Raw genomic sequence first — 27,501 nt, forward strand, 5'->3', positions numbered from 1 at the left:
AAATATGAAAAATCTATTTTATTTAGGCTACATAAAGCTGAAAAGAAAAAAAACTATACAGACATTACAAAAACTAATAAAAATGACAAAAATCAACAATCAAAAATACTAAAACTTTAAAACTAAAATCAAAACAGAAACTAAAAACAAATTCAAACATTAAAAAAAGCTATAATACAATTCTAAAATAACACACACAATAAATAATGATAACAACTAAAAAATTATTAGTTTCTTATAAGAAACCAATTATTTTTAAAGAATCAAATTCTTATGACGGAGCGTCATGGCGACTATAAAAGGCGCCATTTCTCTGATCTGTCAATCCTGCCACGATCTCCAGTATTATTTAAATATCACAGATAAACTTTGTCTGACAAGGAAAATTACCCTACACTAACAGATAAGCATTTTTCATACATTTCATGTATTCCTATTTACTGTCGACTGTTTTGAATAGTTTTCACCGCTTCGTGAATAAATCACTCTGTTCAGTTAGTTCATTTTAATGTACTCACTCAAAATGGTTCAAATGCTTTCAGTCAATACTTTGGAACAACACAGAGAAAAAAATCAACGCTGGATAAGGTGGATATTTTAGCCTGGTTAAAACCAGACCCTTCTCAGTTGAAACTGAGTGTAGGGTCTGGAGAAGCTATGTAGACAAATCATTTTGAAAGGGGCGTCACCAACCGACATAGCTCAGCTTGATTGACAGGTGATCTGACCAATCATACTTCGCCATCCGCCATTTTGTCCGACAAAGCAGTCAGGAGAGAGTAGATTAACAGGATTTGAACTTGAAAAACGGAGTGTACTGACGCCTTTCCGTGGTTAAAACAACATTCCTTCTTATGTTTGTTCATGTTTATTTGAGGCTATAAATTAACTAGAAGGAAGAGATGATCGGTTCACAAGAACAGCTTTAACTGATGCTCTACAGCGATCTGTCACAGCACATTAAAGAGCAACAAAACGGTATTTATTGTTTAAATTTCTTTTGAAAAATTACCAAATTTGAAAGCTGAGACTTTGTTTAATATGTTTAATATCAAATGTAACCGAAAAGTAGCCTGCTCTGTCCTGTCTGCCAGCGTGTTGTCAGTCTCCTCTTGCTCCGCAATGTATTTTTCACTGCGTGAGAACTCCTTCAGCGTCGCTGCGCTGTCGTCATCATGTAAATCCCTCCCCAAACGTTTCTGATTGGTGCCGCGATTTCAGCGGCACAGAAATGAGTTTGAATGGGCTCTTCTCCAGACTATCCTGAAGAGAGAATTAAAATTCGCCGGAAGTAGTCTGGGTTTTCCCAGGCTATGGATATTTACCTACAATCCGCTGAATCCACATCTTCAAATGTTTCTTATTTTCTGTCAGCGATGACTTTAATGTTGATCAACACCTGCATCTGGCGTTTGTAAATGACTCTGTACTACATGTGCAGGTAAGATGTTTGCCAACAGCAGAAACACTTAACAGTACTCGAAAACAGTAAACGTATCACAAAGTACCATTACATTACTATGTGTATTATGAATTCTGTGATACTGTTTATGAATTAGGTATTCACTTTACACTTTACCTAGTATATACTTTACCTTGGTTCTGCCACTTTACATTTTCCAGAGACACAGAGTCATGTTAAATCTAGAGGTGATTTGAAACCCAATAGAACTAGAACTGTAAAATGTTGCTCACCAGTTTTGAACACTGAATTTTTTAGTAGGCCAACAGCATTTATTTACAAAATAAGGGAAGCTATATAGACCTACCTCTTTTACTTGAATGGAGGCCTGTGACCAGTATTTTAACTTCTGTTTACTTCTGTTCATGGTTACATAATATATTTATTAATCTATAACATGGCCTTGATATGTTGATTTAAATGTATTGGTGCTTGTATGTTGTCGTTAAATCTACCTCAAAAGTAAACATGCACAATGACACTTTTAGCATATGTTTTGAATTTGTGCATTACAGGCTCAAAATGACAAATATTTATTGCTTATATTGTGAGCATACATGAAGCATATTTTAACATTCATATAGTCTAAATAAGAATATGCATGATAATCTTATGTACTGTATATGCACTGCATATTTCAGAAGACATGCATTTGTAGGAAGCTATGAAAGTTCTCTTTTTATCATATCATGCACATCCAGTTGTTCTACTATGTCTTTGTGTGTCTATCATGCTAAACGTGGAAAGCCTAAGAGATTCTTTCACCTCTAAAAAGCATTCAAATTTAAGAAAAGTGACATGACATACTCAAGTAAGATGGCCAGTTTTTAGGCCGGGTCTGTTGGCTGGTTAATTTCCTCTATTAACTATTAGATGTCTGAACTACACCTGAACTTTATGAGGACAGAAATCATGTTCCCTTTGAAATGGGAACTCACACTACGTCCTCTAGAGGACACTTTGGGGAACGCCTGGAGTGTGACCAGTGTCTGAATCACAACAATGTCATTGGCCAACGACAGTCTGTGACGTCACTACTGGTGCAATAGTGATTATAAAAGGGCACCTCTATTAGATTTCATCAATTTCTTTCATTTGTTTGTGTACACGTGAACGTGAATATCACGAAGAAACACTCTGCCAAGTGTTTTCAGGAAGCATGTGCGTCTGGTGCAAGAATGAGCTGTGCACGCGATGCGTCAAAGAGGCTGAATGTGCTGGGTAGAAGGGTAGGATGGGTAGAAACTCCAGAGGCTGTGTTTTAAGCATGTGGCTCCTTCACGAGCCTTTAAATTAGAGACGTTTTGCTGAGGCCTCTGCTTTCCTGAGCTCCACCTAGACAGTGACATCAAATGTGTCGGCTCTCTGCGGGCTGCTGTGATAAGCTACCTTTGAAGTTCAGTGCAGTTTGCCCTCCTCTCACTCAGAGAGAGTCGTTTGACTGAGGCTTCCGCTCTCCTGAGGTCCATTTAGACAGTGACATCAAGCTTGTCTGCTCTTTGTGGGCCGCCTTGTTAAACTGTCTTTAAAGTTGAGTGCAGTTTGCCCTCCTCTCGCTCTAGAGAATCGTTTGGATGAGGTCTCCGCTTGCCTAAACTCCATCTCGACAGTGATATCAAGTGTGTCGACTCTCTGTGATAAGCTGTCCTTAAGGAGTAGTGTAGTTTGGCCTCCTCATTAGAGAGTCGTTCTGCTGGGGCCTCCACACTTCTGAGCTCCATCAGACAGCAATTTCACGTGAGTTGGCCCTCTGTGGGCTGTTATGGTGAGCTGTCTTCAAGATGTGCATTGTTTGACCTCCTCTCACTATAGAGAGTCTGCCTTCCCTGTTTCGGGTTATTTTAATAGGCAGCTTCCCTAGAATGCAAACTTCAGCAAATTGGCAAGGTCATAACTGCCTCCCGCTATTGTGGGTTAAGCAGGCAGTTTCCTGGTGTGCTTCAGAGATTAATAGCTTGGGCCTATTAAATTAGCTCAAGATGATCCCAGATTGCAGGGGCTACCGTGGTGTGTACCCTCCCTGTTAGTGGGATACTGTTAATGGGTGTAGTTCACCCTTCCTTTATAGGGATTCCTTATTAGGGTCTATGGTCCCTGCTTCTAGCCTAGTTTAAGTTGGGGATCACAGTATTGGGTGAGCATTGGACTCCCCTCACTTAAAGGGTCCTCGGCTCCCCAGAGAACCCATTCTGGGCCCTGGTGAGAAGTGGTTTTGCCTGAGCTTTGCATCCCTTCCCACTGGTTAAGCACCCTTAATTCAGGAGTGCTGGCTTTGCGAGATCCTGACTCTAGGTAAGACGAGATGGAGAATGTTGCTACTAAAATGTTCCCCTGTGGTTTTTAGAGGTTGAACCAGATAACCCTATACATGTATATCATGCTTCATGTAAGGCTCATGCCTAAGCCTAATGGCGGGTTTTAAGTAGGCAGCTTCTTTATGTTTCATGAAGCCGTGCTGCCTCCCCACAGGTTGGGTTTCCAAGTAGGCAACCCCTTCATGAGTCAATACTAAGGCTGAAGTTGGGTTCCTTAAGTAGACAGCGTGTATGTCTTTTCAGCGCTCCAGTGAAGTTCACTTTATTTATTAGAGTTTAGTTTCAATATTACTTTAGCTCTACGCTTATTCTGACTCCAATTTCAAATGATTATCAAATTTAGATCGTGTTTCTCATTAGAAAATAATCAGAAATATTGATTATGATTTAATTTAGATATTTCATTATTCTGAGTATCCATACTTTCAATTATTAATTCACTAAGGGACCCAATGCCGCACAGAGTCACACACCCCGGGTTTATGTGGATCTCATGGACACAGCCACGCCAGTCTGATCTTGGTCAGAGGGTGCAGGGTTTGCTAATACCTCTTTAGTCGGTCGCCTACTGCTCACTCATACAAAAAAGTGTAGTTTATTTAGACACTTCCATACAACTTGCCAAATCAGCAATAGACAGAAATCTAAAGGTCTACAGATGATGTTTACATTTATGCATTTGGCACATGCTTTTATCCAAAGTGACTAACATTGCATTTCAAGGTACACATTTACATTCTTATCAGTTCTTGCTTTCCCTGGGAATCGAACCCATGACCTTGGTGTTGCAAGCACCAACGCTCTACTGTTTGAGCTGCTGCCTGCTGCTCAGTTCATATGCGCCTTTAGTTTGACCTATCCTGGACACAGATCTGCAGTAGCACCTCCTCATAATCGACTGGTCATAATGACTGCAGGAGACTCCAGACTAAATCAAATATAACATTTTAAGGGGTGAGTTTTGTCTCAGCTTTTGTCTTAGAAGGAAATTTAATTCTTACAGCATTTAAACACGTGCTTCAGACACCAGTCACGCTGGAGGCGTTCCCCAAACTGTCCACGAGAAGACGCAGTGTCTCGTTCCCCTTTTCAGGGAACCATGGTTACATGCGTAACCTTAGACATTTTTTTTCTCCACTTAATGGCTGTTCAAAAGTATATTCTGATGAAATAAAACAAATATTTTGGCTAAAAATTCAACCGAACTATTGATTTATTTTGTATTTGGGTAATTTATTGTTTGCAAGGAGTTTTGTTTTGTTGATTATGCTGAATAGAAAATATAGAGAAAAATACATTTGTTCCTCAGACTGGTGGTAGACTTGAAGAATAAAGCTGGAGGAAAGGTTTTAAGAAAGAACATATATCTAAAAATGTAAATAAAACACCAATGCTATTATCACAGGATCTTTCCCTCTACAGAAAGTATACATCTTTTACACTATTATGAGCAGTTTGTAGCCTACAACATAATGAAAATTCAATGTTCATTCAATGTGAATGAATTTAATTAAAAGGTTACTATTTCAGATATACAGACAAAAACAAGTGTTCCTCTATTACTTAACACTGCATGAAAAGGGTCACATTGGGTAATATTTGGCCATGATAAACTGCAGTGTAAATTCAGGTTTGCCAGATGTATGTGGAAAAATCCTGAGCCAAAGTACACAAAACAGTAAATTTCCAGAAATACCCAGATACTTGGTGTACACGGACTTATACGGGAATCCATGAAGTTTCATGGACACACACAGCTGAAACACTGATGGCTGTCAGGTGTGCAATAGTGCATGTGTAACTGGTGTTATATTTATTTATTAATTTCACTCAAAATATCTCCCTGTGTTATTATCATTTGTTATATTTCTTTCATTATTTTGTATTCTGGAATTATTCTTTTAATTTTTAATTTAATTTATTCTTCTAATATTGATTTCTATTAACTGAAATGTCATATTTCTATGGTTAGATGGTCATTTTCCAGTATTGTTCAATACGGTGCGTGGTTCCTTTAAGACTTTTGTTCCGGTTCCGGTTGCTCTCCTTCAGTTCGCGGTAAGTGCGACTGAAGAGAGGTGAGTTGATGCTCCGTCTAAAAGTTTTCTTTATTGTAATACAACGTGTAATTTTGTTCTAAAATGCACTTTAATCTTATTTAAACATGTATGAAGTTTGTGTGAATGATGTGATGAGTTATAACATGTATTTTCGGAGAGAATTCATTAAGCATGAGTGTGCAAGATCTGTTGGCTAAAATAATGCCTTTCACTGACAGGCTGACTTGTGAGAGAAGGCCACAGACTCGAGCTTGTTCTTAAAATTCTTTTTATTCATGCAGGTATGTTTTCTTCCATTCTTCTATTAATATTGTTTTGAGTTTATGTAAAATGCTTTATTTTTTTTAATGAAATCTGTTGAACAAACACGATTTGATTATATGAGAAACTGAAATACATGTTTATAAAGATGTCAAAAGTGTAAAATGTTTCAGTTCTGCGACTGAAGAGAGAGGCTGAATTGTGAGAGAAGGCCACAGACTCGAGCTTGTTCTTAATTATTTTTATTCATGCAGAATAAAATCTGGCCTGAGAAATTTCTGCTGCCTGCTCTCGTTCATCGACCAACACAACGCAGAGCTAAACGAAGACCTAAAAGATTATTTTAATATCAATCATTCTGATCACTTACTTTATTCCACTCGGCTCATGTGATGTATTCAAATATTCACCCAGGAACACTAAATTTAGAACAGCGTTCTCTGTCTGTACCATATTGACTGTTGCTATTATTCTTGTTCACTGACTCATTCATTAAACTGAACAGCCAATCAGAGTTCTCTCTCTCACGACAGCCTGATTTATTTATTTATTTATTTTTGGCCCAAAAAAACAACGCCATCCAACTAGAGCCAATGGTGCGGAACACCAAATCGCTTAAAAACAGCACAACATTGTCCGACGGCCGATCGTCGACTTAGTGTGTCCCTGTCATTAACCATATCCCTACCCTACTCATAAGTTCTCTCTAAAATCAGAGGAAAATGATGGTGAATAACACTGATGTAGAAGCATCTAACTCTTGCCTAAACTTGACATAAACTGTAAACTTGTCCCTCAAATCTGGTTTGCTGAATGGAATGTTGTTCCAGGATCAATAAAGATATTGATTCAGGAACATATTGTGCTTGGCGAAATCATGTTCTGCCATGATTTGGCTATCTTGGCTCTCCAAATAGGGACTCACCCTAGACGTCTGTTGTTTTATATAAAGTTATTTATTGTGAAGACTATCTGAACTGTTTCCAGTTTTTCTAAGTGAGTACAGTAGTGGCCAAAAGTGATGTCTGAGGGGGATATTTGTTTTTAATAGCCCTACAAGTTCGATTAAACCATCAAAATATGAGGATGACCATCTTCCATATGATGGAAGAACAAAACACTAAACTTGGTTAAGGTATGGTTCTCTCTTGTTTTTACATGTGTTTATAATTTCTTTGTATGGCAGCCTGCCAAAAAAATATGTCTGCACAATTTGGCATGTTTCATTGTGTTGTCACAAATAAAACAATTGACACCAAGCACAACTACACAATGTGCTCACACAATCTTTAATATTATTTGAATAAAGATGTCAATTTTCCTAGGCCAGACCTCACTTTTGCCCCCCCCCCCCCCCCCCCCCCCCCAAAAAAAAATAGTTACGTAAACCCATACACACAAAACAACTGTCAAATTAATATTCTGGATTAAATGCAAACTAAGCTTGGTTGATGGATAAAATTTATCCTCAATTTCTAAAAATAAAGAATATGTTGACAGCAACACACTTATATAACCCAAATTTTCTTTGTCATCCAATCCAAAAAAAACTTTTTTTGAGATCCCTTTTTAACAAACACTGAGATTTTGATTTAAGTCGGTATACTAAATTGTACTGTAATAGATTACAATATTGAATAAACGTCTTAATAAACTGAATGCACACAGTAGTAAGAAACTACACTGCTCAAAAAAATTAAAGGAACACTTTGAAAACACATCAGATCTCAATGGGGAAAAATATCATGCTGGATATCTATACTAATATGGACTGGGTAATGTGTTATGAACGAAAGGATGCCACATCGTTTGATGGAAATGATCAACCTACAGAGGACTGAATTCAAAGACACCCCGGAAATCTAAGTGAAAAAAATGATGCAGCAGGCTTGTCAATTTTGCTGAAATTTCATTGCAGCAACTCAGAATGGTACTCAGTAGTTTGTATGGCCCCCACGTGCTTGTATGCATGCCTGACAACGTCGGGGCATGCTCCTAATGAGACGACGGATGGTGTCCTGGGGTATTTCCTCCCAGATCTGGACCAGCGCATCACTGAGCTCCTGGACAGTCTAAGGTGCAACCAGGTGATGTCAGATAGACTGAAACACAATGTCCCAGAGGTGTTCTATTGGATGTAGGTTAGGTGAGCGTGGTGGCCCTTCAATGGTATCATTCCTTCATCCTCCAGGAACTGCCTGCATGCTCTCGCCACATGAGGCCGGGCATTGTTGTGCACCAGGAGGAACCCAGGACCCACTGCACCAGCATAGGGTCTGACAATGGATCCAAGGATTTTATCCCGATACCTAATGGCAGTCAGGGTGCCATTGTCTAGCCTGGAGAGGTCTGTGCGTCCCTCCATGGATATGCCTCCCCAGACCATCACTGACCCACCACCAAACCGGTCATGCTGGACGATGTTACAGGCAGCATAACATTCTCCACGGCTTCTCCAGACCCTTTCCTGTCTGTCACGTGCTCAGGGTGAACCTGCTCTCATTTGTGAAAACCACAGGGCACCAGTGGCGGACCTGCCAATTCTGGTGTTCAATGGGAAATGCCAATCGAGCTCCCTGATGCTGGGCAGTGAGCACAGGGCCCACTCGTGGACGTCGGGCCCTCAGGCCACCCTCATGAAGTCTGTTTCTGATTGTTTGGTCAGAGACATTCACACCAGTGGCCTGCTGGAGGTCATTTTGTAGGGCTCTGGCAGTGCTCATCATGTTCCTCCTCGCACAAAGGAGCAGATACTGGTCCTGCTGATGGGTTAAGGACCTTCTACGGCCCTGTCCAGCTCTCCTAGAGTAGCTGTCTGTCTTCCTGGAATCTCCTCCATGCTCTTTAGACTGTGCTGGGAGACACAGCAAACCTTCTGGCAATGGCACGTATTGATGAGCCATCCTGAAGGAGCTGGACTGCCTGCGCAACCTCTGTAGGGTCCAGGTATCGCCTCATGCTACCAGTAGTGACACTGACCCTAGCCAAATGCAAAACTGGTGAAAAACAGTCCGAAAAGATGAGTAGGGAAAAAATGTCAGTGGCCTCCACCTGTAAAACCATTCCTGTTTTGGGGGTTGTCTCACTGTTGCCCATCTAGTGCACCTACTGTTAATTTCATTAACACTAAAGCAGCTGAAACTGATTAACAACCCCCTCCGTTACTTAACTGACCAGATCAATATCCCAGGAGTTTAACTGACTTGATGCTATTCTCTGATTAAAAAGTGTTCCCTTTATTTTTTTGAGCAGTGTACTTTCCTTTATTTTTGTTTATTCTAGAAGCAATGCTCAACACAAATATTATATACATATAAAATCTGGCATAAAGCTGAGAAAATTGTGTTCTTTAAAGACAACAACATGTATAAGCAATGCTTTATCCAGGGCTTAAAAAACAGAAAAAAAAAAAATCCAATCGTTCACTCCGAGCAGAATCAGTATTTTAACATTTCTGTTTATGCGCTCTTTCTTTAACAGTATCGTTCCGAAAATGGATTAATTAGAAAAAATACTGGTTAATAAAAAAACAAAAAAAATTGCCTACACTTTATACCAGAGCTTGTGACTAAACCTCGTAATTCGATGGATCCTTAAACTGTCGCCAAATCTCATACAGTAGCTCATACCCGCCTCAATCGTGAATGAAGTCTCGCATGCATTTTGGAGACTGTTTGCAGTGCAAGGGTAAATAAAAAACTGGTTATTTTATAAGTACCGCATTTTCTTTATTCAAAACTGTATTTGAGGAGCGGAGTGTCTTTGTCTGAAATTTGCCATCTAGTCATCCTGTGCATAACACTTCATCTTTTATAACACATGATTTTTGCCAAATATATTAAACAATGGTAAAAACTGTTCTACAGTAACCTGCAATTTCCGCTAGTTTCAAAACACACCACGCTGGATAGAACCGGATATGGTAATATATCCTTGGATAAACTCCTGCGATCCAACAGCTAATGCCTGAACATTGCCTTGCGACTTACAGAGGACGATTTGACAACTGAGCGCGGGCATTTCACTCACGTTGGATGCGTCAAAGTCAGATTTGCATAGGTTCTACTATTTGAATTCATGATTGGTTGACTGCCAAATTAAAATCTTAAACAGGACAATAAAATAACGTTATTAACCGGTTAATGGTATTTTCAAATAAGCGTTTCTGTTCAGAATGTTCCATCAGTGGTGGGGAAAGAGTTAATACTCAACCATTGCCTTGCTGTGTGTATTGTAGGGCTGCACAACATTTTTGTTTTTCTGTGATAAACATTGCAGAAGAAATTATATACATAAGAATAAATGCAAGGATCCAATATAATGATACGCATCCATTTTCTTTCTCAATTGTTTACAGCACATAATCGACAGTGTTTATTCAAGCTCAAAAAGAAGAGAAATAGAACTGAATCTGGTGCTCACGTTCTGTCTGCGTGACTTTGTGTCAGAAAACAGTGTGCGAGTTCCAGTCGTCTTGTGTTTTATGTTTAAAGTGCCAGGACTTGCAACACATGCAAATGATAAACATTCACTCTATGATGGTAAAACTCTGCAAATAAATTGCGAATCACATGCGTTCCGAACCGGGGGGCAATTGGTCTGTACGGATCACAGATCTTGAGATGTGACTATCGTGGATGCGCACATCGCGATGTGGATACGCACATCGCAATATTGATGCTAAAGCGTGTCGTGCAGCCCTAGTGTATTGATAATTTATTGTATTCAGGATATTCTCCTCTTACTTTCTAATGTGAATAGGTATGGGCATCACACAGGCCGCTATGCATGTGTTCGGGCCTGGAGTCAAGCTCATGTTCTCCCAATGTGCTGTTGCAGGATCATAGCGGTGCACGAATTTGATATCTTTGTAGTTATCATGGCAGTAGCCTCCGATAACGTAGATCTTCCCCTCTAAGACAGCTGATGCTGACCCAGCATGAGGCACTGGGATTGGCATAATGGCACTCCAGGAGTTGGCCACAGGGTCATAGACCTCACAGCCTAATTGATCTACCAGATGGCCATCAGCATCGCTTGAAACCCCACCAGCCACGTACAGACGGTCACCCAGGGTCTCCATGCAGTGCAGCGCTCTGTCATTTCTCATCTCACCCAAGTTAGTGGATCCTCGTTCTGGGTGGTAAAGGATCATAGACGACAGGCATTGGTACTGGCTGTTTAAGCCTCCGGATAGGAAGATTGTGCCATTCCATACACTGGCTGCATGACAGCATAGAGCTTGGTCTAATGGGTAGACAAAACTGGAGAAGTAGAGAATTAAGAAGAGAAGGGCCAGGTTTACCAGCATCGCTCACTATTTTAACCAAGCTATTGGAAAGAATTGAACTTTTGCTATACATTTGCAATATGATCTATGATATTTAAATCTACCTACTTTAAATCTACTATTAAACTCTTACTCTGAATAAAGTTATTTATTGAAGTAGGACATGATTCGGAATTAAATTGTTGTTAGTCCTGAAACAACATTCCTAATTAATCATGGAAAATGAGGATATGGGGGATAGACATACAATACATACAAGACATGTAAGTAATGTTATTAACCTGGCTGTCGGTCAATTCCTGGTGACACAAACCTCCTGAAAATATTTTGTGAAAAGTAGACCTTAAGACAGTACAGTACATCTATCAATCTCAAACTTGTTTTCATTTGTTCAAAGTTAAAAATGGTGCCTACCCTTATATGTAAACAAATCAAATTAGAGCTGGGCGATATATCGCATGACATTGTTATGCGCATCTCGTCAGTAAAGCCGATTCCTTGATTAGTAGTAAATCGCCATCACCTGCTTTCAAATGGAGCGGCATTTAATGCGATATGGCTCAGCTTGTCAGTGAACTACGGCTCTGTGAGGTAAATGCCGCTCCATTTGAAAGCAGGTCATGGCGATTTACTACTAATCAATGAACCGGCTTTACTGACGAGATGCGCATAACAATGTCATGCGATATATCGCCCAGCCCTAAATCAAATATTAGGGTAAGGGTTTGATCTGGGGTTTCGGTCTTGAACAACATTCACACATGGTTTAGGGTTTGCAGTTGTGTTTGGTCTGTGATTACTTGCTAGATCTGTTTCAAGAACAACAGCTGATGTGGTGTGTGCTATTTATTTACTGTACTAACCTCCAAGAATTTGTGTTGGGGCAGTAGACCTCTACACTCTCCATGTTGACCCCCGAATATCTCTCTCCTCCAATAGCATATAGTTTACCATTCAGGACCACTACAGCGAAGCTGCCTCTTCTCTCATGCATATCAGCCAACCTTTGCCAGAAGTTTTGGATGGGATCATACCTAGATCAGAGATTGAACAAGTAGTCCATAGTATGAGGGGGTAAACTTGAACAAGGTTAGACAGAAAAAGCCTCATATTTCATCTTACATGTAGGTGCATTTCATTGTATCAGCTTTGCCATAATAATGCCGTCCACCAACTACGTAAAGCTTCCCCCTTATCGTTCCAATTCCATGACTGAATCTTGGTTTCTCGGGTAAAGTTCCCAGCATTTTCCACTCTACTTTCTTCACCAATCCGACATGGTTCTGCAAAGAATTGCTAAACCACATTTCCCTGCAGGGTCTATGTTTGTCAAAATTATCAGTGATCTTCTCACCCCCAACAAGGACTATAGTGTCTTTAGGCATGTAGACCCTGATATTTGACTGGACATCTGAAGAACTGGAGAAGAACGCCTTAAAGAGAGACTTATAGACATTTTTGGCAACAATTCTAAGCCAAGATGTAACAGACATGACTTCATCAAACTCCTTAAAGGTCATGAGAGGAAAGCGGATGGTCCCCATCAGCTCCCTGGAGAATTTCACCCGTTGTTTGGGATAGGCTTCGATCCAAGACATGACTGCTTTGAACACAGGCAACTCAGAGAGAACGTAGAGGGAGTCACTTTGAAGGTATTTCTTAAATTTTTCCACAGGAAGATCGTGGAACTTCGGAGTGATGGACACATCTTGAAAGTGCCTCAAGACGAAGTTATTGGCAAGTGCAAGTAGGTCAGACATCCCATAGGCCTCTGCGAAAGACACAACGTCCAGGCAGCTGTAAGCATCTATTTCTTGTTCCAGGAAGTTAAGGCATAATGAGTAGGCAGTCTGAAACTGTAATTGAAGAGATGTACAGGTGAGATCAAACACGCAGCCCCATCCAAGAGAAAGAGCCCCACTGTAACTGTAGTGGAGGAGGGCCTCAAACTTGGCAGCCCTGACTAACTGCAGAGACACCAATTTCTGCCTGCTTTCCTTCATACCGCTGGTAAACATGCCTCTGAAATAGTCACTGCTGGCAACCAGGAGCACCCGGTGAGCTTCATGGGGATGGGAAATAAATACAAGTTTACGAGCAGTTTCGCAAATTCACAGGGGATCAAATTAATGCTGTGATGTCTACATTTCTACAACATGAATGAATCATTTAATTTATGCATAGGAAACTTAAACCTCATATTAACAAATTTCTTACCATGAAACACTCTTCCCTCTGCTTCAAGCTCCACATCACATCGCACTCTCTCTGTCCACAGCTGTCGGATATGCTGTAGACTATCATTCATATGTTCCTTAGCAGAAAAACTTTGTCTGCCTTCTTTCTTCCCTATTGCCTTGTCCTGTTCTCTTTGTTCCTCCTCTGTGCAGAGTTCCAGAACTCTCGGAGCTTCAAGGCTAACAGCTGCAGTCCTGACCAACTCCATATTTGCTTTGTTCAGAATGCTGATGTTCCCCGTATAGGCAAACTCCACCACTGCTGCCAACCCCGAACCATGAACCTCGGGCCCCAAACACAATGCGATAATCTGTTCTTGTATGGGCTTCTGTCTGAGCCTCAACTGAATAAGGTTACTGACCGCAGCCAGGACAATAGAATGAACCTGGAATTGATGTCCGTCCTCTGTGTAGATGGTCAAGTCAGTGAGGACAGAATACAACATCATGTTCTCCAGAGCCTCGAAAACCACACCTGGGTAGGCTGGATCGGAGTATAGCTTCTTGGGATACATGTCGCAATCATCAAAATCTTCAAAACTGCAATGTCCATCATATTCATCTGATGAGTCTGTCATCTGCTGCTCTTTAAATGTAAAACCTCTAAAAGTTGAGTCTTTTTCAGAATCTCTAATGTCATTGGTACTGACGGAGGCAGCTGCAAAACAGTTATCATCATCGTCATCATCATATTTATTGTGAGCTTTATCAGTGCCTTTATCTCTATGTTTACATGTAGCAACTGAAACGTCACCATTTGTAGACCTAAGAGGTAAACTGTTACTATATTCTTCATCATTATTTTTGTTGTCGTATTTATCAGCATTCTCTACATTACTGTTGTTGTCATATTTATTGGCATACTCTTCAACACCTGCCTTATCATTATTTGTACACATAATGTCACTGTTTACATGCATTAAAGGAAAACTAATACTACATCCATCACAGTCATCAACAGCCTTCTCACTTTCATATGCTTGTACTTGCAGCTCCTCTTCTTCCGACCGCTCATTTTCCTCAACTGGATTCTCCCAGTCTTCCTGTTCTTCGCTCACATCCATCCATTCATTTCCACCATTCATGTTTTCATCCTCTCTGGCTGTTCTCCATGAACTTCTCCACTTTCTCTGAAGACACTGCTGATCCATTGCCATTGTGTCTTCAGGTTTCTATAAAAAGCAAAAAAACTTCTTTACTTCTGTTAAAAAAAAAAAAAAAAAAGAACAAGTTGCATCAAATCTGTTTCTTAACTTCTCTTGAATCTCTCTGTTGATGTGGGATCTTATGCTGTAGTCAGGTACGCAAAAAAGATCAGTGTCTCACGAGCTCACAATGTTATCATCATAATGCTATTTTTACCTCTAGCATTCACTGTGATCGCATCACAAGCCATCTAATGTAATCACCTGCTCCACCGTTCCTTTTCAGATAATGTCACCAATTCCTTTTACTTTTCAGCTGTACCACTCAATTTGATTAAAAGAAAAACAGGTTGTAAACACCATTGTGTTTAAAGAACATCATGGCAAAGAATGTCTTCCAAATCTAAAATATCAGTCTAATAAATGTTACGCTTGCTTTATTGTGTTGAAATATGCAGTTCTCAGTCACATTACATCTAAAACATCTAAAAAGAAATTACATTTTGCACTGATACTGGACCTTTCCACAACTCAACACTGCACTGGGATGATTTTAAAAGAGGAACTCCGTGACTTTGCCTGCGTGAGAACACTATGTGCCTGCGGTGTTCTGGCTCAGTTCTATTAAGTGACTATTATGTGACATGAATTGGAAGGCCAAACATATATAATGGTAAAAAAAGTGTTGTCCTTCATCCTCTTTTTTTTACTACCATTTTAAAGCTCTTTTAAACTGATGCTATTTGCTTTGATATTTATCATATTGGCAAATGCAATTCCAAAAGGTGTGTGAGTGGCTTCAATTTCCAGATACCAAGTATATGGCCACCCATACTCGGAATTGGCCAAATGCATTTAACCTATCCAAGTTAGTGCACACACATTATAAGCAGTGAGTAGTGAACACACACACTGCAAACTGTGGACACACAAACCAGCAGCGGTGGGCAGCCATTTTGCCATGGGGGGTTAGGTGCCTTGCTCAAGGGAACTTCAGTTGTTTCCTGCTGGTATTGAGAATAAAACCTCCAACTTTTGGGTTACCAGTTTGACTCTAACCATAAGGCCACGACTGCCCCCTATTCTGGGCCATAAGAAATTTTGGAGTATGTTCTGGGAGCATGTGATGGCTGGCATTAGATTCTAATCGAGTCAGTAGAATCATGTTTCTCCTCCACAGCCTGGGAATGCTATCTGGGTCAAGGAGTCCAGGGCCGGTATAAACAAGCAATTTATAGACTTGAAGGTTAATTTTCTTTTTAAAAATGCTTTAACTGAAACTTTACACGATAAAACATTTTATAGATTTAAAGTTTTTTTTGTTGTTTGTTTATTTGAACGCTTTAAAAAAAATTTCATATGACATTTATGTCATTAACAATAATAATAATACTGCATACTGCTATAACATAGCCTGGCTAAATTCTTCTAATAAACACACACACACACGCTCACACACATAGCCTGGATCATAAGGCTTCTCCATGTCTTTTGTCTGTCCATGTATGGAAATCGTGAAAAAGCGAGACAACAGATGGAAACCCGTTGCTCTTTAAGAGCCACAAACAGAGGAGCAAATGTCACTGTCAGCCTTGGATTGGAATCCCGCCGGAGATGCCAAGAGGCCACGGAGAGACAGAGAGATTATGCTCATGCTAAGACTCTAGCAATTCCTAATTGCCTTTTCTAATTAATATAGTGACCAAAAGAGTCTGGAAATTGAAGCCACTCTCACGCCTGTTGGAATTTCAATGCAAATGACATCTGTTTAAAAGAGATTTAAAATGGTAAGTCAATTTTTTTTTATAAAAGGATGAAGAGCAACAAAACTATTTTTATATTTACTATTATATTTGTCAATGCCCTCTGTAGGCTTGAAAATAAACAAAGACTTTTGCCATTTGGAATTCCTAAAGGTGCTGATAGGGATCAAGGACTGTAGGCTAAGATGTGCTTACATCAGGGTCTTTTAGTTTTCACGGGGCAGCAGGGGAAGCTGTAATCTTCTGACTGGTCAGTTTGAATGTCTCACGTTTGGGTTACAGTCAAATGTTCAAGGAAGAGATAAAAGTAGATTGTAACAGTTGGTCTGTCTCTTCTTTTTTTCTCAGGGTCCCTTTCTTTGGGTCCTCTTCTTTGTCTCTTCTTCTTGGGGGCCTTTCACTTCCTCTCTACCTGATCTCTGCCTTCCATCTCTCTTTTTCTCTACACTTCCTCTCTTTCTCTCTATTGCTCTCTCTCTCTCTCTCTCTCTCTCTCTCTCTCTCTCTCTCTCTCTCTCTCTCTCTCTCTCTCTCTCTCTCTAGGTAGCAATCTACATACATGCTTGGTACAATTACTTGTGTTTTGTACAGATTTTACATCTAATTTGTAACCAATTCAAGTGTAACCATGACCAAATACTGTGCTAACTAGTTTTGATTAAGTATTAACATTAATGTGCTACCTATGGCAATACAATATCGTCACACTATAGCAATGCTCTCCCCATATATTTTCATATTATAACTGCATATTATCACTGTAAGTAGGATACCCTCTCTTGGGTCCTTCATGCTCTGTTCACGCTCAGGCAGACTTTAGGGGACTTTAGTATGGCTAACACTTTGCAGATTTTTTTCTAGTTTCCTCTAATGAGTGTAATTCACCTTTCCCTGATAGGGTTTCCTTATCAGGGTATATGGTCCCTGCTTGTAGCCTAGTCTAAGTTGGGGATCACAGTATTGGGTGAGCATTGGACTCCCCTCACTTAAAGGGTCCTTGGCTCCCCAGAGAACCCATCTCTGGACCCTGGTGAGAAGTGGGTATGCCTGAGCTTTGCATCCCTTCCCACTGGTTAAGCACCCTTAATTTAGGAGTGCTGGCCTTGCGAGATCCTGACTCTAGGTAAGACGGGATGGAGAATGTTGCTACTAAAATGTTCCCCTGTGGTGTTTAGGGGTTGAACCAGATAACCCTATATATCATGCCTCATGTAAGGCTCATGCCTAACCCTATTGGTGGGTTTCTAAGTAGGCAGCTTTTTTTATGTTTCATGAAGCCAGGCTGTCTCCCCACAGGTTGGGTTTCCAAGTAGGCAGCCCCTTCATGAGTCAATACTAAGGTTGAAGTTGTCTCCCCCTGAAAGCGGGTTCCTTAAGTAGACAGCTCACTTAGGTTGTGAGTGACAGGCGAGGGAACCATTGTTTTCCTGTGCCAGTATTCCCTTAAAGATAATGTCTGGCTTAGAGGCTGGCATTACCAGTAAGAGAATCTTACTCTGGCATCTAAGTCCGTTGAATTTGTGCTTGTTACAGTGATTTAGGCAGTCTTTCCCTCAGCATGGTGGTGTGGGTATTTGCTCCCCAAAGTGTCCTCTAGAGTACGCAGTGCGAGTTCCCTTTCAAAAAGGTGTGTTTCAGGATACGCATGTAACCATGATTCCCTGAGAACGGGAACGGGAACGAGACTGGCCTGCCTGTCTACATCTTCTTCAGACAAAGTTGGTGACATCTAATATAGGTGCCCTTTATTCTCATGGTCGCACCAGTAGTGACGTCACTGACTGTCGTCGGCCAGCGACATTGACACATTTAAACATGCTTCAGACACCAGTCACGCTGGAGGCATTCCCCAAAGTGTCCTCCTGAAGACACAGTGTCTCGTTCCCCTTCTCACCGTGTGTGCCGCAAGGCTATAAATAGATGAGCCACAGCTGCATCGACAGGATATTTTGTCTGAAGAGCAGTCCTGGGACATCTTCAGCACGGCAATACAGCGCAGCATCTTGTTCCGTTTTTTCAGGGAACAGGATTACAATCAAGTAACCCGAGACATTCCCTTTCAAAAGCTACAATCGATACTGTGCTGATCAGTGCATTGGGAACGAGAATACCTACGCCGCCGTGCTTGGAGGTGTCTGGACCCCTTAGGGTTGTGTAGTGTGTGCGCACAAGAACGCAAGAAGGTCTCAGGCATGAGCTTGTGATGTCAACTCAAGGACATGTGAGTGGCATGAACATCCAAACTATATAATCTAATGAATGTGTGCGGAGAGGACCAGCCTGCTGCATCACAAACATGCTGTATGGAGACAACCCCCTCCAAGGCTTGGGAAGAAGAGACCCCCCTAGTAAAATGAGCCCTGATGCCTACTGGCGAAGCTTGACTGCGCGCCTCAGAAGCAAGGGCAATAACATCTCTTTTACCCAATGTGAAATTGTTTTGTGGCTGGCCGCCTCTGTTACGGCCTCCATGACAAACAAATAGTTGCTCTGACTTACACCAGTGAGCTAGAGCGGTGGACGTAGGTCTGAAGAGCACGGACTAGACACAGTCTGTGAAGTCTCTCCTGACCCGGCGTTGTGAACAGAGTAGGGCAGAAGGCCTCAAGAGTGACTGGATATACGGTCGAGAAGGGAACCTTAGGTTAGTCAGGATGAGGATGCAAGATTATTTTTAAAGAAGTGATAGCCATAAGAAAAACCATCTTAAAAGTCAGAAGTTTATCAGACGCTGACCCTAGAGGTTCAAAGGGGGTCTCAACTAGACCCTACAGGACCATAGCTAAGTCCCATGAAGGGATGTTGGTTTTAACAGGAGGCCTCTGTCGCCAGGCTCCACGAACTAAGCAGGCAAGCAGAGGATGTTTCTCAAGTGGCACCCTGTCAATCAAGGCATGGCAAGACGATAAAGCGGCCACATCAACCCTGTGAGTGGCGGGGCATGTGCCTGCTGATAATTTTTTTCTTTGCAGGAAGTCCAGAACTGAAGCAATCTGGCAGTTAACTGGATCTGCATTATGTGCAGTGCACCACCTTTCAAAGACACCCCATTTATTGGTATAACATCTTCTAGTGGAGGAAGCCCTAGCACTGAGAATGGTCTCTATGATATCAGCTGAAAACCCAGTGTCCCTCAGTTGGATCCCTTCCGGGCCCAAGCATGAAGGTTCCACGACTCGGGCTGGGGGATATTGGCCCTCATTTATCTAAAGTGCGTACACCAAATTTCCAGCGTACACCTGGCGTACACCCAAAACCATGTTGACTTTGAGATTTATCAATATGGACGTTGGCGTACGGCACGCTCAAATCCTACGCCAGCTCAGGAGGTGGTGTACGCACGTTTTGAGTGCGGGAATGCGCAAAAAAACAATTCCTAACACCACAAAACGCACTGACAAACTAAAAGATATAATATAATATGACCCACTGTAAAAAAAACAACAACATAGTAATTATTAACTTCAGTGTTTATTTTTGTGCAACATGGACTTCAATGTTTAATTTGTGTGACTTTACCAAAGCATTTGAATTGTAGGCATATGTATTCCTTAAGTTGCGAGCCTGTGCGCTTTACCTGACGTTTCAAGCCTTGTTTATACTTTCGCCTGGCTCCGCAGCGCGAGTCTCCGCAGACTGCGCGCGCACCTCCCCAAACGGACGAGGCGTTTATACTCGACGCGCTCGCCGTTGTACTATTCTTTGAAACGATGGTTAGGCCAGGGTTAGGCCCGGCAGGTATGCACGGATTGGGTTTAGTAATGAAAGGCTTTCAATGACCAAAAGAATAATTCAGACTGACAAAATAATAAAAATGCCATTCTTCTTCTTTTAAATAATAATAATAATACAAATAATAATAACGACATTCTTCTTCTAAATAACAATAAGCGTCATTAATAATAAAAATCTAGAAATCAATTTTGTTTCTTTCCACTTCCCTGGTTTCGCTTTCTCTTTCTCAAAGAAGTTTCTCTTTAATTTGCCGTCTTCCGTGTGTCCATGGCGTAAAATGAGGGCGTGGGGGGAGCGGAGACTTGAATATATAGGGGCGTGTTATTCTAATGACGATCGATTTCAGCCGCGGCATTTATCAAGGGCAGGTATTGCGTACACCAGAATTTCAAAGGTACGCACAGCTTCATAAATCAGGCGATGAGAGGAGTGTAAGCATAATCTTGCGCCGTAATATACGCCCGTTTCTACGCAAGATTGATAAATGAGGGCCATTGTCCCCTGCGTTTGAGACTGAAGGTCCCTCCTGTTCGTTATCGCCCAGTGTAAGCCGTTGAGGAGAGATACTGTATTATTTCTGAGAACCAAGCTCTGTTAAGCCAACAAGGAGCTATCAGTAAGAGGCAAGGACCCTTGATGATGAACCTTGGCCAGGACTCCTAAGGGTGTAAATCGTCCTAAGGGACAGGAACTTAAGAAAATACATTTTTTCCACTTAATTTAATGGCTGTTCAAAAGTAGCAGTGTATTCTGATGAAATAAGACAAATATGTTATTGTTTGTAAAGAGTTTTATTTTGTTGATTATGCTGAATAGATAATAAATAGAAAAATACTTTTGTTCCTCAGACTGGTGGTAGACTTGAAGAATAAAGCTGGAGGAAAGGTTTTAAGAAAGAACATATGCTAGGTTTCCCGCAGCACTTTGGAACTAAAGCGGCTGCCTAAGCAACACACGGGCCGGGTCGGGCCGATATTTCCCGCCTCGGGCCGGGTCGGGTCGGGCCCTTGATCAAGCACTTGTGTTACAAAATGCAACAGGTCACGTGTCATGCGCAGCGTCTACTCCGCTCGCACACATCACACCGGGCCCGGGATAATAGGCTTTAAAAATATTGATTTTGTTTAAAAAATATTCTATATTCTAAAACCTTGTTGAATTATATTATAGTAGCCTAGGCCTACTCCTCCTCCTAGGCCATCCAAAGTTCATTCTTGTTCATTTTCTGTGTTCATCATTGTTTAGGTTTCTTTATTCGGATCCATTTGCGATCCATTCCATTCTGAATAAACAAACAACGCAGTTTACATGCTTCGTCCTTGTAGCATTATTCATTAAGATAATAATTAATAAATCCACGCACAATTATCTGTGAACTTGATAAATGTTGCAGATATGTTTTACTATGCACAAACAAATGCCTTTCAACTTATGTGTGCAAAATTCAGAAGCAATTTTACAAATAGAGAGTCTGTAGGCCTACTATATGTGTTGTAGCCATTAAATAAGCTCATTTAGTTTCATATTTGTTAAAATATTATAATGTTTATTTTTTTCCATCTATGTTGATTATGAAAAGTGAACAGCACGAGTAAGATAGGATGCACAATATATCGAGAGACATGGAGTGGGTCAGACATGATTTTGACCACTTCATTAAGTTTTGTTTTTTAGAAAGTGAATTTCATTTTGTATAGATTGTATCTTAATTTTAATCCATTTTTCATCAACAAATTGCCTGTATTTAATATATGTTTGTATCCTGCCTGTTTGTATGCCTGTATCAAATATAGCAGACAATATAATCATGGAGGCGCCGCGGTCACTTGCATTGCACGTCATAAATTTATCATAAATTAACCGAAACTCAGTGTATGCCTCACAGACATGAGAAATATATCTAAAGAAAGCTTGAAATGTCTTTAAACGAAACAATTCAAAACGAAAAGAAATAGGCAACTCTCTGATTAAGTTATCCATGATGTGGATTTCTCTCTGCACGTTGAATAATGGAGATGGCGATCGTTTATTAATAAAATATTAAATATATTAATACAAATATTAATAAAAATCAATGCACGCCTGTCACCTGATTTACAAATGCACATCTTGCTTGTTGCACGCACACATATTATGTACATATTACGAAATAACGCGATATTATGTAGAAATAACATTATTAATAATAGCCTAATAAATCTTTAAGAATATTTGATTGAATGCTGAGTGTTGTGCTTGTTCAATTTAATAAAATTAATACTTCAATTGTGATAATTAAAATAATTGAATATTAAATATTAAGTGGCCTATGTTTGCTCATTTATTAATAGTATTTATATATAATATATCTAGCACCCCCTCAGCACCTGCGTTAAAAAATTCTCTGGCGCCGTCCCTGGTTATAACGGCCCACGTATTAAAAACAAAAAAATATTTTTTTGGGCCCGATCTAAGCTCTACTTTCAATCTTTAAATATGTGATAAGCCTCTGAATCGTGTGATGCATCCGAACAGCGGCATCTGGTGGTTGAATGTCATCGTTCTACAACATTATTTATCTGAAAAAAAAAGTTAATCTGGCATTTTGGTTAAAATTCAGTTGTTGTTGTTTCAGTTGTTATGTTGTTTTACACCTTTTAGCACAAATATTTTAAAATATTTGTATAGGTTGTTAAAATTGCACATTGCAACTCGTATTTTGAAAAGCTGGTTATTTATAAATTATAAATTGTTATTTAAATGTAATATTTAGTGTTTAATAAATAATTTTTAAATTTAGTACAGAGCCTGTAGTCTATCACAACCCCCCCCCCCCCCCCCCACCACCACCACAACCACCACCACCACCACCACCCCAACCTCACCACCTTAACTAACACATTTTCTGCGGGAAACCCTGATATGTTTAAAAATGTAAATAAAACACCCATGCTATTATCACAGGATCTTTCCCTCTACAGAATGTTTACATCTTTTACACTAATATGAGCAGTTTGTAGCCTACAACATAATGGAAATTCACTTGTGCAATTCTAGAAAGTTTTGTATTGATTAGTCAAATCTGAGTACTTGCGTTTCTGTTTTTTCCTCAGACATAAGCCGTAAATCTCATGACCGATCTAAAAACTCCAAATTATTAATCATTAACCAAGGGTAGCTCTATACAAATAAGAAGCACAGCGACTGTAGATCTTTGCTCTTCTCTTTAGCACCAGAGAAACGGTCGTCATGGCTTTATTTCAGATCTTCTTCATCTCAATAATAAGTTCCTGCATGCCACAGGATGCAGATATTATGACTCCTGTGGTGAATATCTTCTCTGAGTTGAAGGAGCTTAAAGCTTTGTTTGATGGACTGAGAACGGATCTGAACTCTGCTAAAAATGAACTCGAAGAGCAGAAAATCTTGATTCAGGAACTGCGGAAACAGGTTAAGGGTAAATTCTCCAATTTCTTGGGGGTTTGGATACAGTATCTGGACATTGTTGTAACTTTGCAACTATTACCATTTAGCATGAACAAGCATTATTCACATTTCCTTGTAGAAATACTCTTTTCCACACACAGAGAGTCCAAAAGTGGCATTCACTGCATCCATGTCGGCAACAGAGAATACAAACCGAGGGCCTTTTAGTGAAGAGACCAAACTCATCTTTGATAAAGTCCTAACCAACGTTGGTGATGCATACAACCCTGTCACAGGTAACTGCATATTTTGTTTGACTTTCTGTGGTAAAAAAAAAAAAAAAACGAAATAATTGTACTTTGTAACATCGAGATTTGTTCTGCTCTGTATAGCATATAAAACCAGAATGTACTCTATGCAAGTACACATGCTCCACAAAAAAAGTACACAAATACACATAGAGTATTTCTATTCTCCAGATTTGGTTTAGTTGCTGTTTATTCTATAAAATGTGACTAAAATATCTGTTGCAGGAGTCTTCACTGCACCTGTTAAGGGTGTGTATTACTTCAGGTACTCAGGCTCCGCGTTTGCCTCCCATGATATGGGTCTGAGCATCTTTAAAGGCACAGCACGATTTGTGTCTTCATATGAATATAATTCTGGGGATCGCAACGACCAAATGTCCAATGGAGCTGTGATGGAGCTGGATGTTGGAGAGGAGGTTCACGTGAAGCTGTGGATCAGATGCTGGATCTTTGTGGATCGACGGTACAACTATTCCACTTTCACAGGCTACCTTCTTTACCCATAAGATTCTGCTTCTGTATAATTTAATCAGTGTGAATTATTTAACAAAATGTAAAAAATAACCGTTTAACAGTCGTGAAATTGTATCTCATGTTTCTTCAATTTGAATGAATTTAATTAAAAGGTTTAATCAAATTTAATCAAAAACAAGTCTTCCTCTATTACTTAAATTGCTCTTCTACAGAACACAAGTTTTGATTCACTTGTCACGTCCTGATTTGCTGATTTAGACGCGTTCCTGTGTCAACATATTTTGTTGATCCTGAAACAACATTCCTGTCTGAAAATATAGTCTGAAGGCAGGGACGCACCAAACCATCACGAAAGAACTAGCGCTGATGAAACCCGACTATGTTATTGCCTCGTGTCGCTTGCGTCATGGCAAAAAAGCTGTGCTTGAACACACAGAAAGAACGTCAAATCATGTCAAGTCATCTTTATTTATATAGCGCTTTTTACAATACAGATTGTTTCACAGCAGCTTTGCAGATATAAAAGGAAAATAATGCAACAAAGTTTGTTTCCAGAAGAAAATAGCGTCACAGTCCAGCTTAGGTAAGCTCTGTGATGTTTCATTTTTTTGTAAAAAAAAAAATGTCTGTGCCTGCGTGTAAGGAGATATCTGTCTATTTGTACAGATAAATGTGTCTTTATTCGTCATTCCCGACACTGTAGGCTGCAGATACACAAAGCGTAAACAAAGCAGTGCGTGCTCACCATTTTGAATATCAATCATGCTGATCACTTTCTTTATTCCACTCGGCTCATGTTATTATTAAAATATTCACCCAGGAACACTCAGGTAAGATGACGTAATATTAGAGCAGCCTTCTGTGTGTACCGTATTGACTTGCGCTGTTTTGCCATTATTCTCGTGCACTGACTCATTCATTAAACTGAACAGCCAATCAGAGTTCTCTCTCTCACCGACAGCCCGATGTTGATTCTACATGTTGAATCGGCTAAAAATACAACAACGACATCCAACTAGAGCCAACGAAAAAACCAAGTCGGCTGACGCTCAAAAACGGCCCAAAATTGCCCGACGGCCGATCGTCGGCTTAGTGTGTCCCTGGCATTAACCATATCCCTAGTTATCTCTAAAATCAGAGGAAAATTATGATGAATAACCCACTGATGTAGAAGCACCTAACCCTGATTGTAAGCCTAAACTTGACATAAACTGTAAACGTGTCCCCCAAATCTGACTGGTTGAATATAATGTTGTTCCAGGATCAACAAAGATATTGATCCAGAAACATATTGTGCTTGGCGAAATCAGGTTCTGCCATCACTTGGCTATCCAAATAGGGACTTACCCCAGACTTCTATTGTTTTATAAAAAGTAATTTATAATGAGACCAAGTGAGTTTTTCCAAGTGAGTACAGAGGTACGGTGACCGGGAGGGAACATGTTCAGTTAAATTAGTTTTGTCGTGGCCATAACATGTAAACTCGTGGGAACGTGATAAAATGTTGTTACCACGATATATTCATTCGTGGGAACGTCATATTAAGTCGTGGGAACGTGATAATAAATCGTGGCCACGAGATCATTTTGTTGAGGTAAAGACATTATTATGTTGTGGCCACGCGATGTAAAGTTGTGGCCTCGAGATCATATGTTGAGGGAACGATATATTTTTCTCGTAGCCACGACTTAACCACATTTTGAGAGAACGACATCTATTTATCGTGGCCACGATGTTGAGGGAACCACACACCGTTCAATACTGTAACCACATACAGCAGTCGGAGATGGAGATGACTGATGAAATAACGTTTTACTTTGAATTAGGAATGTCATATAAAGATATAGTGCATTAAGACATAGGTACGTAAGTGAAAGACACATGAAGCGCATTCTTAAGTTGAATGGGCTTTTTCGTCTGAAATTTGCTGGCTTGAATGAAATACTCAAGTCACGAATAAAGTCCCATTTTAGGCAATAAATAAAAACAAATGAGAAACTTAAATTAACAAATAACAAAGTAAATTATGACCGGAGTAAAAGGAGGAGCCCATGTCACGTGTGAAGATTCGGTTCCCACATGTTATAAAACTGGTTGTCACGAGAAACGAATGTCGTTCCCTCAACATATTAAGTCGTGGCCACGAGAAACGTCGTTCCCTCAACATATTAAGTCGTGGCCACGAGAAACGGATGTCGTTCACTCAACTTACGATCTCGTGCCCACAAGATTTTATGACGTTCCCATGACTTAATATCACGTTCCCACAAGTTTATATGTTGTGGCCACGACAAAACTAAGTGAACCGAACATGTCCCCTCACGGTCACCATACAAAAGTGATGTCTGAGGGGGATATTTTTTTAATGGCCCTACAAGTTTGTTTTAACCATCAAAATATGAGGATAACCATCTTCCATGTGATGGAAGAACAAAACACTAAACTTGGTTAAGGTATGGTTCTCTCTTGTTTTTACATGTGTTTATAATTTATTTGTGTGACTGCCTGGGAAACATTACAGTATGTCGGCAAAATGTAGCATGTTTCATTGTGTTGTCACAAATAAAACAATTGACTCCCAGCACAACTACATAATGTACACGATCTTTAATATTATTTGAATAAAGATGTAAATTTTCCTAGGCCAGACCTCACTTTTGGCCACTAATGTACATCCCTAGATGGGAGGATTTCTCATATTTAACGAACTTGCTAACGAATTTCCCCCCAACAAAATAGTTAAGTAAACCCATACACTCAAAACACCTGTCAAATGAATATTCTGGATTAAATAATTAGTGTAAAGCTTGGTTGACTGTATTTGTGACACACTGTTGATTGATGGATAAAATGTATCCTCAATTTGTAAAAATAAAGAATATGTTGACAGTAACGCACTTATCTAACCCAAATTCTCTTTGTCATTCAATCCTATTTTTTTTAACATCCCTTCTTAACAAACACTGAGATTTTGATATAAGTTGGTATTCTTTGATGAATTGTACTGTAATATCTCACAATATGGAAAAAACTTCTTAACAAACTG

At 40.0% G+C, this 27,501-nt stretch overlaps 2 protein-coding genes across 5 annotated transcripts; one reads left to right on the top strand and one right to left on the bottom strand.

The window, feature by feature from the left end:
- The first annotated feature begins 10 nt into the window (after positions 1-10).
- On the top strand, positions 11-27,346 carry cbln11 (cerebellin 11). Of its 4 annotated transcripts, XM_081359111.1 has the most exons (6): positions 5,812-5,855; positions 6,056-6,118; positions 7,150-7,233; positions 23,512-23,704; positions 23,835-23,969; positions 24,207-27,346. In XM_081359111.1, the coding sequence occupies exons 4-6, from the start codon at positions 23,542-23,544 to the stop codon at positions 24,485-24,487; spliced, it is 579 nt and encodes a 192-aa protein (XP_081215237.1). In that variant the 5' UTR covers positions 5,812-5,855; positions 6,056-6,118; positions 7,150-7,233; positions 23,512-23,541; the 3' UTR covers positions 24,488-27,346. The 4 variants fall into 4 exon arrangements, with proteins under 4 accessions (XP_081215238.1, XP_081215235.1, XP_081215237.1 ...); XM_081359112.1 differs by having other exon boundaries at positions 11-6,118; positions 23,551-23,704; positions 24,207-25,218; XM_081359110.1 differs by lacking the exon at positions 7,150-7,233 and having other exon boundaries at positions 5,833-5,855; positions 23,478-23,704; positions 24,207-25,218.
- Positions 9,501-15,804, bottom strand: LOC308686966 (kelch-like protein 33). The gene is made up of 5 exons (XM_081359103.1): positions 14,596-15,804; positions 13,606-14,283; positions 12,511-13,450; positions 12,252-12,422; positions 9,501-11,362 (listed from the first exon to the last, which is right to left on the bottom strand). The coding sequence occupies exons 1-5, from the start codon at positions 14,780-14,782 to the stop codon at positions 10,840-10,842; spliced, it is 2,499 nt and encodes an 832-aa protein (XP_081215229.1). The 5' UTR covers positions 14,783-15,804; the 3' UTR covers positions 9,501-10,839.
- Positions 27,347-27,501: the final 155 nt, after the last annotated feature.

Source organism: Scardinius erythrophthalmus, assembly GCF_964197995.2.
Source record: "Scardinius erythrophthalmus genome assembly, chromosome: 2".
Lineage (NCBI taxonomy): Eukaryota > Metazoa > Chordata > Actinopteri > Cypriniformes > Leuciscidae > Scardinius > Scardinius erythrophthalmus.